The 15,843-nt window shown below is 38.7% G+C and overlaps 1 protein-coding gene across 2 annotated transcripts in view; it reads right to left on the reverse strand.

The window, feature by feature from the left end:
• FAM120B (family with sequence similarity 120B) overlaps positions 1-15,843 on the reverse strand; it is a 134,619-nt gene that overhangs the window by 18,792 nt on the left and 99,984 nt on the right. The window contains exons 7-9 of one of the 2 annotated variants that reach the window (XM_036767302.1): positions 9,890-10,096; positions 2,944-3,052; positions 969-1,103 (exon numbers count right to left, since the gene is read on the reverse strand). In XM_036767302.1, coding sequence (XP_036623197.1) covers positions 969-1,103; positions 2,944-3,052; positions 9,890-10,096 — 451 coding nt within the window. Of the gene's footprint in view, positions 1-968; positions 1,104-2,507; positions 2,599-2,943; positions 3,053-9,889; positions 10,097-15,843 lie in introns of those variants that run through there. The other variant, XM_036767303.1, reaches the window with a different exon arrangement.

A 15,843-nucleotide genomic window follows, 5' to 3' on the forward strand; every position in this document is an offset into this window, starting at 1 on the left:
ATAGCTGATAATCAATGTTTATTGACTGGCTGCTGGTTATTTGATAAAGGAGAAATCATACTTATATTCATGCTGCATCAGAATTCAGAGAAGAATGTTGCTAAGCACAATGAATTAAACCATCTGAAAGCCATGCTGGATAGCTGGTGGCATTATGTGGCAAGTCTCTGAAGGTTAAATTAGTTTAAGTGAATCTCTAAAATAACTTTAAATCCAAACCTTTGCATTTTTCCCTTTCCTATTTTTAATAATGGAACATTTAGAATGCTTTGCATGACCTGTGTTTAAAATGAAAGCTGCACTTGGTTTTAGTTAGGTATCACATTAACAATTTCTGAAACATTTACAAGTTTTTAAGGTCATAATGTAAAAAGCTAAATCATGATTTACACTGAAAATAACGATGTCTTTGCACAGTACTACTATTTGAAAGGATAAAATTATAAATTTGGAGTAATTTGAAAGTCTATAGAGTTAGACTGTTGACAACTGTTTCAAATTTAGGTTTAAAATGTAGATGTGAGGTTCTCCATGTATTTAAAGTGCAAATTACTGTGTACCCAAGTCAGCTTACCATCTGCATTAAAACCAGATATCATCTGCATTACAGATGTAAAATGTAAAGGATTTGTTTTTATTTCCCAGATTACACTGTAAGGCTTTTACACAGTATAAGCCAAGTCACGGAAAAACTCAGAATAGTGTTATTCGTGTGCTGTATTTTATTAGGATTGAGTTAAAAGGACATATGTGCATATGACTATTAAAAGAGTTTTCTATCATTTAAACACAAAATTATAACAAAATGGGAAGATTATATTTAGCAGGGTGATAAAAAAAATAATAAACTATGAAAAGACCAAAGTACATATGGAATTTATCTGTGTATCTACCATACTAAGGAATGTAAATTAGATATATATAAATTGTAAGCATGTCTGATGCCATCTTATGAATTTAATTTTTACCTGAAGGACCAGTTTCAAATCTAGACGGCCCAAGGTCTCTCCACTGGTGTCCTTGGTTGGGATTATGATACAAAGGTGAAAAACGAGGCTGATGTGATCTCTGGAAACTGGATCCCCATCTTCTGCTTTCTGACTCTATGAGGACATAGATTTATTATATTAACATCTATCAAATGTTATGTTCAAAATTATAGATCATGTACAACATAGTCTGGTAAGGTAGTATCTAGCTGTATAATGAAGTAGGACTCTTAACATTACTGAAAAATAGGGGAGCTCTATCATTAACTAACTGATCACAGATATCCCAGATATGATCACCAGAGGGTACATTCCCTCCCTGAAGCCCCCAGAAATTTTCACTGAGGTGGAGAGTGCAGCCAGAAGACATTGCGTATAATACGGTGACTGCTGTTAGCAGGAAATCTCCACCCCCACTCTTCCCCATGTCTCCACTGGTAGGCCTTTATTAGTAGGACCACTTCCCTTCCTTCCATTTGAGGCCTCAAGGGAGAGTGCAGAGTAGTGTTTCACTTCCAAAAATTTGGTTACCCTTATTCTAAAGGATATTAGTGCCTTTATAGAAATTTTAAACTTAGAAAGAACTCTAGTTGATATTTGCCTGGTCCTATTACTTCTATTCATCCCATGTACTAAACACTTTTTTTTGGGGGGGGAGGCAGGGCAATTGGGGTTAAGTGACTTGCCCAAGGTCACACAGCTAGTAAGTATGTTAAGTGTCTGAGGCTGGATCTGAACTCAGGTCCTCCTGACTCCAGGGCCGGTACTCAACTCACTGTGCCACCTAGCTGCCTCTGTACTTTGGTTATGTTCTTCATTGATTTATACCGATCCTTCTCTAGCCTTAAAAACTACTGTAACATGATAAGGTAACAAAGAAAAGCAACCCAAGAAGACAAGGGGGTTCATCTCAACATAACTCTAAGCAATCCAATTATAAATTATTGAAGCAGCTCCTGGGTATGTGGTACAGTATCTAGCATAGTGTCAAACCAAAGAGATATTTTAAAAATAAATGCTTTTTGAGGATAGTGAGGGCTGAGGATAAAAAGCTAACCATTCACACTTGTAAGAGGTTATTTGCTTGATTCCACCCATCTCCAGACAGGTAACCATTTCCTCATTCGTGGAGAATAAGATAACAGGATTAAAAGAATTCTTTTCATTCCCATACCTCTCATGTCATCTGCCTTTTCTTAACAAGCAGAACAAAATGGTTTCCTAATAAACAAATGTCAGAGTGGAAAGTAATAGTGCTATTGTGCTATACAAAAGTGTGGTTGTTAGTGGACCAAGTACCACCTTGAGAGTTGTACACTGAAAACTCCTCTTTCTGGCTAGCCCATTGGCAGTAGAAGAAAAGGGAAGAAGAATCTAATAGACTCTTAGTAGTAGAAAAGGAAAGAAATATAACTAAGTGAGCTTTCCTCTCCTTTACCAGTGAGAACACTCATTCCTTAACCCTCACCCTCAAGATGAAGTTTTTTATTGATTTAATAATTCCTATTCTTTCTCTCAGGGGACTGAAATTTTCCAGAAGACTGGCCATTCTTAAGTTCTCCAAGTGGCTAGGGAAGTAGGATTTGTGAGAAGTGTTCTTTTATTCCATCTGCAAAAAGAAGAAAATGGAGCTGTTGTAATTATTGGCATAATAAGTGCCTTAATTTCGGAGGAACCTACAGAAAGAGGTGGGAAGGTCTTTCTCTGAATGTTATTTAAAAAAAAATTATGATTAATGGAAGGTGAATGGTTCCTTTCTGAACATGTTTTACTATAGGACCAGAACTTAACCTTGAATCACTAGTTATACACCTACAATTTTATTTCAGGTCTTTCCTTTAATTTATCAGTCTTTCATTACTATTTTTTTTCACACCCAAGGGAATTAGGGTTTTTTGTAATAATTCCTTAAACACTTATTTTAGTGGCAAAGCTAATATCCAACAATGTCAACCTCTGATGAATTCATTCCCTCGCTGTCTGCTTTGAAGAGCTCGGTTGTGCTTCATGCAGGCCTTGCAAATAAATGATTTTAGGTTCTGGAACTCAGTCAGCCAACATTTCTGCAAAAGACAAGGACTTAAATTAGTGCTATGCTATATGTCAAAGTAGGGCACATCCGATAGTAGTAGCTCTGATAACCTGTGTTAAAGTTGCTACAATTAAAAAGCTAGTACTTGAATCATGGATTCAATCTGGTGATTTGCCTCAAGGCCAACCACAACCTGTTTTAGTCCCAGGTTTTCAGCGTTCCTGAAGCATTTGCTTAGGAAAAAAAGTAGAGTTTTTAAGGCAAGCCTTTGTTCCTCAAACTCTCCAAGTGAGGAATAATGGAAATAGGACCCTGATTCCACTTTGCTGATGTTGAAAAAGGGGGCCATAATTAGGAAGGATGTCCATGTTTACGATGGATGGCTAGGAACATTCATATTCTACTGCTAGAGATAAAATTCTTGGTGTAAGACAGACAATAAAAAAAAGTTTTTGACTAGAAAGTTTCCATTAACCAGGGATGAAAGTCAGAAGGAAAAAAAGGCACAGGATCACAAGATTCATGGGATCATAGTTTTAGAGCTGCAAGAGCCATCACAGGACATCTAGTTTAAACCTTTCACTTTAAAGATGAGGAAACGGAGACTCAGGGAGGTTAAATGACCTGTCCAAGGTTAGAAAGTAGTAAGGATCAGAGGTAGGATTGATCTGAATCTAGGTCCTCTCTTCCAGATCTGGGTCTTTTTCCATTGTACCATCTTAAATGCACTGTACCAAGATGGCCTTGGGTATAAGGAAGACTTGAATTCAAGTTTAATTTAATCATTCAGTTTCTCAAAGAAATTCTCTGAGAATCGAAGTTGCTGAGCTACTGACCTACACTGGAAGAAGAAATCACTTCTTTAGTCTCTCCCTGGACTACAGTACAGTATCAGAGGAATTCCTCCCCATCAAAGGGTGGTTTTTCCTTTGGACAGTTATCTGGGGCTCAAGGTACCCCTAAAACTCATGAGTCCCTACTGATGTGTTAATAATCATATTTACATATTTAGCTCAAAGGAAAGATATTTACTTAATGAAATTTCTGTCAATAAGCATTTATTAAGCATTTACTACATGCCAAGCATTGTGCTAAGGACAGGAGATACAAAGAAAGGTAAAGGACTGTGCAGAGACAAAATGAAAACAACTTTGTACAAAGAAGCTATAAAAGGAAAGATAAATAGGAAGTAATCAACAGAGGTAGGGTACTAGAATTAAGAGGGATTAGGGAAGGTAGGATTTTAGCTGAGACTTAAAAGAAACCAGGGAAGTCAGGAGGTAGATGTGAGGAGGGAGAGCATTCCAGATAATGAGGTCACCGAGTGGAAAAGCCCAGAGTCAAGAGATAGAGTAGCAAGGAGGACAGTATCACTGGATAGAAAAGTACATGCCTGATGGGGTGTAAGGGGTAGGAAGACTAGAAACTATATGTATGTGTGGGAGAGCTAGGTTATGGAGGACTTTGAATGCCAAAGGATTTTGTCTTTGGTTGGGAGGTGACAGAGAGCAATGGGAGTTTACTGGCGGGGGTGAGGAGGTGGAGGGGTCCTGAAGGGAGGGCGGGTAACAAGGTCAGACCTGCACTTAAGGAAAATCACTTTAGCAGATGAATGGAGGATGGGTTGGAGCAGGGGGAGATTTGAGGCAAGCAGATCCACCTCCAGGCTATTGCAATGGTCTAGGCATGAAGAGATGAGGGCCTTCACTAGAATAGTAGCAGCACTGATTGATAGTAAGGAAACAAGGATATACCTAGGTTGTGAGACTGAGTGACTGTCAGGGTCCTTCAACAGTAATAAAGAAGTTTGGAAGTTGAGAGGTTTTTGGGAAAGATAATGAGTTCAGTTTTGGATACGAGTTTACGATTATATATTTATATCTCTAGGTAGATGTAGACATATGCATATGTCTATCTATGTATATGGGTGTATGTGTACACAGTTTGAGATGTCTAACAGGCAGCTGGAGATGTGAGACTAGAGGTCAGCAGAGAGGTCAGGGCTGGACAAGTAGATTTGTGAAATATCAGCATGGAGATAAATAACAGAATTCATGAAACTTAATAAGATCTAGAGCCTTGTGGGACCCTTACAGTAAGTGAGCATGACCTGGGTGAAAATCCAGCAAAGGTGCCTGACAAGGATTTGTCAGATAAGAGGGAGAAGAACTGAGGGAGGAGTGTCCTGAAACCTAGAGAGAAAAGGGTGACAGCAGTGTCAAAGGCTGTGGAAAGATCCACAAGTATGGGAAATGAGAAAAGGCCACTGGGCTATCAATAGCCATATGAAAATATGCTCTAAATCACACATAATTAGAGAAATGCAAATTAGAACAACTCTGAGGTGCCCATCAGATCGGCAAAGTTGACATAAAGGAAAATGACAAATGCTGGAGTGACTGTTGGAAAACAGGTACTGTAATGCGCTGCTGGAGCTGGAACTAGTCCAACCATCTGTTTGGAACTATGCCCAAAAAGCTATTCAACTGTGCATACTCTGACCCAGTGTACTAGGTCTATACCACATAGAGACTGAATAAAGAGGAAAAGGACCCATATGTACAAAAATATTTATAGCAATTATTTTTGTGGTACCAAAGAATTGGAAACCAAGCGGATGCCCATCAACTGGGGAATGGCTGAATAAACTATGGTCTACGAAAGTGATTAAATACTATTGTGCTATAAGAAATGATGAAGGGAGGTTTTCAGAAAAGCCTGTGAAGACTTGTATGAACTGTTACAAAGTGAAATAAGCAGAACCAGGAGAACATTGTAGACAGTAAGAACCATATTTAAACAACAATCAAATGTGGAAGACTTAGTTACTCTGATCAATACAATGATTTATGACAACTCCAAAGGACTTATGATGAAACATGCTATCCACCTCCAAATATAGAACTGACGGACTTGGAGTACAGCCTGGAACACTCTCTCTTTTCTTCTTTCCTTCCTTTCCTTCTTTCTTCACTCTTTTTCTTTCCTAATATAAGAATTTGTTTTGTATGACTACATTTTTGTAATGGATTTTGTTTCTTCTCAATAGGTAGAGGAGGTAAAGGAGGAAGGAGAGAATTCAGAAGTAAAACTGGATTTAAAAAAATTTAAAAAAAGCTCTGGAGGAGAAGGAGAAGGAGGAGGAGGAGGAGAGAAAGGGCCTTTAGAACTGGAAATTAAGAGATTATTGGTAATTTTGGAGAGAGCAGTTTCAGTTGAATGATGAGGTCAGAAACAAGACTATAGAGAATTAAGAAAAGAATGGGAGAAGAAATGGAAGAACTCCTTCGAAATGGCCTCTTCAAAGAGCTCAAAAGAGACAAGAGATGATAGTAGGGATGGAAAGATCAAATGGGCATTATAGGCAGGAGGAAGCAGCAGACAGGGAAAGACTGAAGAAGAGTGAGACAGTAGGGATGATAGAGGTGGGATCTGCTGGAGGCAATGGGATGGAGTGGGATCGCTTGTGCAGCTAGGGAGAGGGGTTTACCTTGGCAAGGAGAATGGCCATGTCTCCACATGAAGCAGGAGTGAAGGAGGATATAATGGCAGAAGGTATCTGAGTGATATGAGATGAGGAGGAGGGGAGAAGAGAGAGCTCTCTTGGCAAATGGGCTTCATTTTTTTTTTCAATAAAATGAGGCAAGGTTCTCATCTGAGAAGGTGGTGGGAGGGGAGCCATGGGAGATTTGAGGAAGGATGAAAAAGTCGGGAGGAAATAAGTGGGATAGTGAGTTAAATGAGGATATAAAAAAGGATCATCTAATAGCAGTGAGGGCCAACCTGAGTTCATGTAACATAAATTTGCAGTGATCCCAATCAGCACCATTTGTGATTTTTTTTCCACTTTCAATCAGCAGTACAGGTATAGGCATGAAGGCAAAAAAAGGTGAGAAGTGATCCAAGGCTAGGCTTGACAGGGCACCCTCAGTGATAGGATAAGAGGCCAAGGAAGCCAAGAGGGCAGTATGTAGAGTTGAACTGGTTTACTAAGTGGTAAAGATGGGGAGAGGAGGAGAGAGTGGCCAGTGTAGAGGTGATGGCCTGGGAGATAAGTGAGGGGTCGAGAGATTGGAAGTTATGGTGTGGACAAAGAGCCGAGTTTAGTAATCGAAGACAGAGGGAGAGGTAGAAAGTTAACAGATTTTGGTCATATAAGGAAATTTAAGAGTTCATGAAGACTGAGGTGATATATTAGTAGGTGATGAAAAGAACAAGTATGACCATTTTTATGTGTGTGGCTGAAGTGAGGTAGAGGAATAGGTCATGGGAAATGAGTAGATTGAAGAATTGGGAGGTTAGGATGTTTGGGAGTATCCACATGCATATTGAAGCCCCCTAGTATGAGGGTTGGGAAGAAGAAAGATTGTGATCCAGGTACTGAACTCATTGAGGAAGGAAGGAAAGTGTCCTGGAAGTCTGCAGACAACAGCTACCAGGATTTTGATTGGGTGGTAGATGTGGACTGCATGAACCTCAAAGGAGGAGAGTGATGGTGGCAGGGGCAGAGTCTGGAAGTGGCAGTGGGGGGCAAGGAATATTCCGACTCCCCCACCTTAACCGGTAAGTCAAGGGAATGAGTGAAAGTGCAGCTAATGCTGGAATGGATAGCCAGGGAGGTTATGTCATCAGGAGGGAGTCAAGTCTCTGTGAGAGCCAGAAGAAGGAAGGACTTAGAAAGGAAAAGATTTAAGACTGAAAGTAAGTTTGTTGCTTATGGAGTAGGCATCTCAGAGGGCACAGTGAAAGGGAAGGGTAGTGTTTAGTTGGCTTTTTGGGGGTGGTGGGTTGAAGGAAATGGGCGTAAGGAATTGAATAGAAAGAGACAGAGTTTGGGGTTTGAATAGTAAGACATATCTCTACAATAAAACTAGGATGTACTCTACCACAAACTACCTAGCATCAGCAGCAAGAATGGAGTTTCCTGCATCAATAGAGAGAGGTTTCTTTCCAGTTTTTAGTGCCCTGAATGAATGAAATCACAGCTTGATATTAAAAAAAATAAAGTGTCAAGACACAAGGAGAATTTGTTTCTCTCAAAGTATTTTGCATATTAGCAGATGCTCAAATATTTTTATTAAATAAATGAAAAGTATTCGAGACTATTTAGCTAATTTGGTAGCACAGCCAATGCTTTGGCAATAAGAATCTTCTACTCTGCAATTATCCTTTAGGATAATTATATCCTAATATAAGGATGATATCCTTTAGGAAAAATCAGATAACACAATGACCCCCCTCCTTTACTTTTTGTGACTGGATCTCTGATTGGGGGTACAGAAGAAAAAGCCCTGGACCTAGAGTCAAAGGGCTTAAGTTTCAATTCTGCTTCTGACACATTACTTCTATGACAATTCACTTATCCTCTATGGGCCTCAGTTTCTTTACCTGTAAAACGAGGTGACTGGATTAGATGGCCTTTGTGGTCTCTTCCAGCCCTACTGCTATGATCCCTATGATCTGTGATCCCTATTTATTGGTTTTGGGAACTCTTTCTACCTATACAGATCCACACCTGTCCTGCAACGTATAGCTGAAAAGAGTTGTCTGGGGGCAGGGAGAGGGGAAGTGATTTCCCTGGGGTCACATAACCAGAATTTGTTAGAAGTGGGAAATGAATACATCTTCCTGACTCAGAAGCTTGCTTTCTATCCATTATGAAATCATAATTCCTTTAAAAAGCATTTTCAAATATCATAACAATGATAATGTGTTCACCTGGGCATCTACAAGTTGGTTACAGTTCATCATCCTAAAGCTTCTGGTTTGCAGGTTCATCAAATGACTACACCAAAGTCACACATGACAGTAACACATCCGGAAGTGAACCAGATCTATTGATGTGTAGGATCATGCCTGGTATGCTAATGATATAAAGATGAGAACATATGATCCCGAAACCTTGTGTCAGTACTGACAACATTGTCCTACAGTACCGTCCCTTTCTTTAAGACTTTGTTTGGAAGTCTTCCAGGAAACATGTATCAATTGGACTTATAAAGGTGGAATAGCAGTAACAAACAGCAACATAAGATTGCAGGCAAGGCCCCCAATTAAACTTGCAGACTAGACTGTAAGGAATCTTTTCAAGTAATAAGCAACTTCTCCAAAAGTGAGTGTGATTATATTGGAAGCTGCACTGGAGATATATGTAGCATTTTTTTCTAAAAAGGAAGAATTCTATATACTTGAAAATGTCTAAATATGACAGAGATTGATGAGCACCATTCACCTGGGCCAACAGCAGAATTTCTAATGTCTTGAATACTATTTAAACATTACGGCAGAAGCTATCATAGATATACATCTCATACTTCTGGTTTTTATGGAATGATAAATTTTATAGCAGCAATGATAGTAAAAAAAATAAACCAGTATCAAAAGAAGAGTAAGCTATTATTTGTGTACATGTTATTATTCATGTATATATTTTTACAGCTAGGGAATATGATTCTCCTCAAAATAGATGTTTCTAATACATGTGTTTGGTTTCCTCAAGTAATATAAAATAAAATGGATCAGACTGTACTGTCTATTCAATGAAACCTAGTTTCATTCAATTATAAAATGTGCATACATGTCACAATGTGGTTGTGCCAACCAAATGAGATAATATAGATAAGGGAACTTGCATTATAAACTGATGTACGATCCTTGGTTTCTCCATTTATAAAACAAGGTATTTATTATACTAAGCACCTAAGGGGGAAAAGTATCTTAAAATTAAGGGGTCAATATCTATTGTTATTCTCAGATAAAAGGCTGGTTTTTTTTTAGCAGCTTAAAATATCATTAATGAAACAATAAGGTATCAATCATTCTGAAAGGCTTCCTGAGCATCTACTGGCATTGGAGTATGTGAACTTACATTGCCTTCAAGAAGTTCCTCCACAGAACAGCCTCTGTGTGATTGCTGGTACTTCTGTTGAAAAAGTTTTCCATCAAACATCTTCCAAGCCATCAAATCGTCCATTCTCAATGGAAACCCACAGGCACTGTTGGCCAGAATCAAAGTGGTCAGGCCCCTGATGAAGAGAGAGCCAAGCTGCACAGCTCTGGAGTCAACATGGGTGAGCTGTTGAAAAGACACATGGAACAAATTTGTCCTTATTTTGGAATTACAAATCAATCTGCGTAAATATTGGCATGACATACTGACATTATGTTCCAAACAGGTCTGCTCTATAACCTGACAATAATAAAAGCTCTTCCAAGGCAAGTAGATGTGACTGTTAAAAGCAGAATTAGGATCCTTTGGGCTTTATGAGTGACTGATTTTGACCCTTCTATTTCTCCGTACCCCGAACCTTCCTAACTTAATCTCCTATTACTGCCCTCCACGTACTAGGTTATTCCTGACCTTGAATCATCATGAGGTAGAGAGTGTTGAGAGCAGGACTGATCTTGATTGATTGAGGGGTGGATTTGGGAAGAGCCTAAGAATTATCCCAAATGACTAGCATACTTATTGTAAAAATGTTCAAGCAAGCACTTAATAGGGAGTAGTAAGGCTCACATGATAGAGACTGAAGTTTCAGATGAGGAAAAGGAAGAGTTACAAACCGCTTTGAAATAATTAACACGTGGAGTAGACCGTTCTCCTTTGGCAAAGAGATTGTAATCCTGGAATTGAGTATAGAGGAAGTAGAAAGTCTATTTGATAAATATTACAGCTGTTACAATTTTCATAATAAGGAGGAAAAAAAGTATGTTGCAGTATGGTTGTTCTGGAAAGCTTTTAGAGTGGGAATGAGCAGAACCATTCAAATATAACTGAAAAAGACAAATAGTCATAGTGGAAAAGGAAAAAATGGACTTAAGGACTAGATAGAATAAAAAAGAGCCATGTGGTTCCACGGGCAAGAAAATAAAGCTTTAAGCTCATCAGGAATTAAGGGCAGAAGTTGCAGAGATGGTTTTACAGGGCATCATGGCAAGAACAAGAAAGAAGTCAAAGAGCCAAGCTCATATTGGAGCTCCACTGAAACTCACTGAGTTAGGAGGAAAGTTAGGCATGAAAACACCTCTAGGAAGAATGCCTCAGGTTGTTGAATCCTCCCCGAGAGAGCTCCTAGGGTATGTTCTCTAGTGAAGCCTTTTGGAGAGGAGAGAGAGGAAATGGTTGAGGGATGCTTCCTGGGAAAAGGAGCTAAGGGATTGAAGAGAACCAAGTTAAATGCAGAGCTGAGAAAACTTCCAATCTATAGTGGAATTGATTGAATGGCTCCTTTGCTGCAGGCTACAAACACATCCAACTCTTCTCTACCCCTAAAAACAAAGCCAAACAAAAAAACCACTTCTTACTAGACCCTACTATCCCCTCTACATCTCTCCTTCCTTTCACAGCCACATTCTAATAAAAATGTTTCTATATTCATTGCCTCTGCTTCTCCTCTGACTCATTTCTCAACCCTGTGCAATTTGGCTTGTGACTTCATCAATCAATTAGAAATGCTATCCCCAAAGTTACTAATGATTGTTTAATTGCCAGGTCTTCAGGTCTACTCACAGTCCTCGATCTTCTTGATTTCACCGTAGGATTTGACACCATTGATGCTCTTCTCATCTCTGGGATTCTGTATTGCTCTCTCTCAGCTCTCTCTTCCTTAACTAGCCCTATAGGCTAATTAAGCTGAACATATCTGAAACCAGAACTTATAACCTTTAAACTGAACCTGCCCTGCCTCTTCCAAACTTCACTATTTCTGTTGAGGGGACACCACTATTCTTCCACTCAACCAGAATGGCAACCTCACACACCCTCAACTTTCATTCACCCCACATATCCAATCTATTGCCAAGTCTTGTCTCTTCTACCTTCAAATCTTTCCCATCCATTCCCTTTCCTATATGTACATAGTCTTTACTCTTGATGAGATCTTTATCACCTTTCACCTGTACTATTAGAATGGTCTTCTAATTGGTTTCCTTTGCCTCAAGTCTCACTCTACTTTAAGCCGGGTTCTACACAGGCGCCAAAGTGATTTTTCTCAAAGCCCAGTTCAGACCATCTCAGTTCCTTACTCAGTAAATTCGAGTGGTTCCCTATTACTTCTTGGACCAAATAAAAACTTTGACATTTAAATCCATTCATGACCTGTTCCCAAACTACTTTTCCAAGCTAATTGCATATTACTCTCCTTTATGCACACAAGGGGGCAGCTCAGTGGTGCAGTGAGATAGAACACTGGCCTTGGAATCAGGAAGACTCATTTTCATGCATTCAAATATGGCCTCACAAACGTAACAACTGTGTGACCCTGGGCAAGTCACTTAACCTTGTTTACCTCAGTTCTTCATCTGTAAAATGAGCTGGAGAAGGAAATGGCAAACGACTCCAGCGTCTTTGCCAAAAACAAAACAAAACCCAAATGGAGTCATGAAGAGTTGGACACAATTGAAATGACTCAACAACAACATATATACACTAGTCCAGATACTGTTCCTGATTATATAGTATTCCATTTTCTCTCTCCAATTCCCCCTAATGGGGGCATTACCACAAAACTCAATCAATTTTAATGAAACCACTTTTAAAAACAAAAGAGAATAAATATCAAAGAAGAATTTTTACATCCATCCATCTATCTATCTATCTGTCTAATTATCACTGGCTCTTGCTATCTCATCCAGACTTGAAGTGCAGAGGCCATTTATGGGCCATTATGGGTATTTCTGATTAGCATGGGAGCTTTGATCTATTCTGTCTCCAACATGGGCCAGTTTTCTTCTTCTTAGGCAACCCTAACTCTAATCTTCCTGCTCCCAGGTGTTTACTATATATTTAATGTCAAACTTAGTATAGACACCTGGTCAGCTTAGCCCACAGCAGCTCAGAACTCCAGAGCTCAAGAGATTCACCAGCTTGGTAGCAAGGTTTATAGCCTTGCAGAACCATGCCTGATGAAAGAATTATTTTACAGTAATTGATTTTAATAAAAATTCCTTGAATATCTACTGTGTGTGAAAGACTGTGCTCAGAGTTGTGAAGAAGACACTATTTCTGTCCTCAGGGAACTTAAGGTCAAGCAGGAGAAATGAAAAAAACAACACAAAAATCTAGAACACGAGGTATAATGCCAAGGTGCAATAAGGAGGGACAAAGCAGGGAGAATACTTTTGGGGAGAGCAGGGACTTCTAAAACAAAAGTTCTCCTGTAACCTCCGCCTTTCCCATGGAGGTAGCCCACTGGCAAGAAACAAGGTCTGGCAATTAATAGAGAGAAAAGGTAGAAAAAACTTAAACAAACCATGAATTCACCACAAACTCATATCACAGTGGAGTTGATCTAGAATATAACTCTGTATATGAATTCTTAATTTATTACCTTGCAAGCCCTTTCTTAAGGAAAACAAGTCACTTAATTTTTAACTGAAGGAATACATTGACTTCAGCTTATAGAATATGTTATCACTGCTGAGAGACTATTAAACATAAAAGAACAGGTCCAGTATTTTTCCCAAATTTAGAAAATATCATTAAAGCATTTTAAGACTTCTTTGGAAGGCAATAAAGGTTTTATATATATACACACACACACACACATACACACATACATATATATGTATATATACACACATACATATACATATACACACACACACTATATATAATGCTCTTCATACATGTATGTGTATACACACATATAAAATCTACCTAGGCTAGCAAAGAAAAGGATATAAAAAGAAGCAGTCACACAAAGAATCTCGGGAGAACACTTTATAAGAGTATCACAACATTTGGGCATGAATTTCTTAAGAGCTAAACAATGGGGTTGGTGGAGCACCACCCTACATAGGGTTAAAATTCTGGGTCTTGGGCTTGCCAATACTTTTTAGGTGCTCCAAGACTGGGGTTAAGTAAGGGTGTAAGTCTAGAAGCTGGAAGGATAAATCCCATTTTCTTCTCAGAAGGAACTGATTCAGATCCAGGAACAAGCATCATAAGAAAGAACAAAATTGTGGAAGTGACCATGGAGCTATAAATCACCTTCTCAGAATGTATTAGAGTAAGTCTTTAGAAATGGATGTAATAAGCATCATTTACATAAACTAGCTGAAAGTGAGCTGCATCACCACACGTGATCAGTATGGGGAAATATTCCATTGACATTTCTTGCAATACTTTCTTGAATTCCCATTGTGAATCTGGGCCTCACTAATGCAATGAATGTGATGACTTTGTCTTGTCAGGTTGTTGAAAGCTAGTTTCTCAGGGTACCCTATTCTTATTTAGTTATTTCCTGGGCCATTTTATTAATCTCATAAGAAGGATCATCATTTCATTTCCAGAATTATTCAATAAACACTTCTCAATATATCTGCTTTTTTTTTAATCCCAAAGTTAATGTCTACAACTCACTTCCAAATAGCAAGGAGTTAAGCACTATGATGTTATAAATACCTTCACTCTCAATGTCAAATTTGTCTGTAGCTTTTTGATTCAATGTGCCAACATTTAATAACAGCTGAACGATGAATGATAAAAGCATTTATTAGGTGCTTACAATGTTCCAGGCACTGTGCAAAGATGAAACCAAATACACACAGCACAGTGTGCTTCAATTTACACAACCTCCTCACCCCCCCACCCCTACCCCGCCCTTATATGTTCTCATAAGATTTTTATGTCTTAGGTTTTTGTAAAGTGTGGTTCACCTGTATCTAATCCAACTGTAAAGGCCGTTAAATATCATCCATCTGCTAGTGGGTTCTGTAGACACCTGAATCAAATGGAAGTAATAACAAACCAGCTGCAGACTGCAGGAGCAGATTATCTGCCTGACACACCCTCATAGTGTACCAGAGCTAATAACCAAATGAAGATCAAGGACCAGCACCGGATTTCAGCTTAGTGAAGATCAGCACGTATACCTTGCTCTGCAAAATGTACTCATTTTGGTGTGTAAGTTTATATGTAAATATAAAAAGTGCACATATTGTCTAATTTTACAATTCTTTCAGTAATTTCATTTTGGTGATCCTCGATACTCAAGAGTCTAAGATGGCAGAGTGAACATCAGTTGTGGGAGGTCCCACCAAGTTTGTCTGATGAACTCAGATCCTTGAAGTACTCAAGTGCAACACAAGGTTATTTATTACTCATCTGTGCATGAATTTCTTTAAAGTCAAAAAAATGGGATTGAGAGATAAGGGGGCTTTCCAAACAAGTTGCTCAGAGGAGTGGCTTTGTGATTTCATTGGTGTTTACACTCCACCTTCTAACATAAGTCACAATTTCCTTATGACTTAGTAGATGGTTTACAAAGGTTGATGGATATGACCAAAAATTAAATCACTTTGGGACCAACATTGTGATGGCTCTCTTTAAATTTAGGTTGGTTCTCATATACAAGACACTAAGAATGTTACTTAATGGTCACTGAATTTCTATAAAACCAAAAAACAGGGTTGGGAAATGCAACATTCTAGATAAGGTTTCATACTCAAGATCTTGGCCTTTCCAAACCGTTTCAAGAATCTGAGCATGTTAACATTACTGGCCAATTATATCTGAGTCATTTATGATGCATGATGTAGTGGAAAAATCATTGGCTTTGGAGACAGAGGACTCCTAGGTTTTAATCTCAGCTCTTTTATTTAATACCTGAGTGACTTTGGGTAGGTGTTAAGCTCTTTGGATTAGTTTTGGCAGCTGCAGGATAAAGGAGTTGGCCCTAGACAATCTCTAAAGTTCCTTTAGGTCTAAATGCTATAGTTTTGGGAACTTCTGTATCTTAGAGTGCTAAAGAACAGGGGGCTTTTGAGCCCTATCTACTAAAATATGTTAACACTATTAATGAATGCTTATTTTCAAGGATA

The sequence above is a fragment of the Trichosurus vulpecula genome, chromosome 7, assembly GCF_011100635.1.
Source record: "Trichosurus vulpecula isolate mTriVul1 chromosome 7, mTriVul1.pri, whole genome shotgun sequence".
NCBI lineage: Eukaryota > Metazoa > Chordata > Mammalia > Diprotodontia > Phalangeridae > Trichosurus > Trichosurus vulpecula.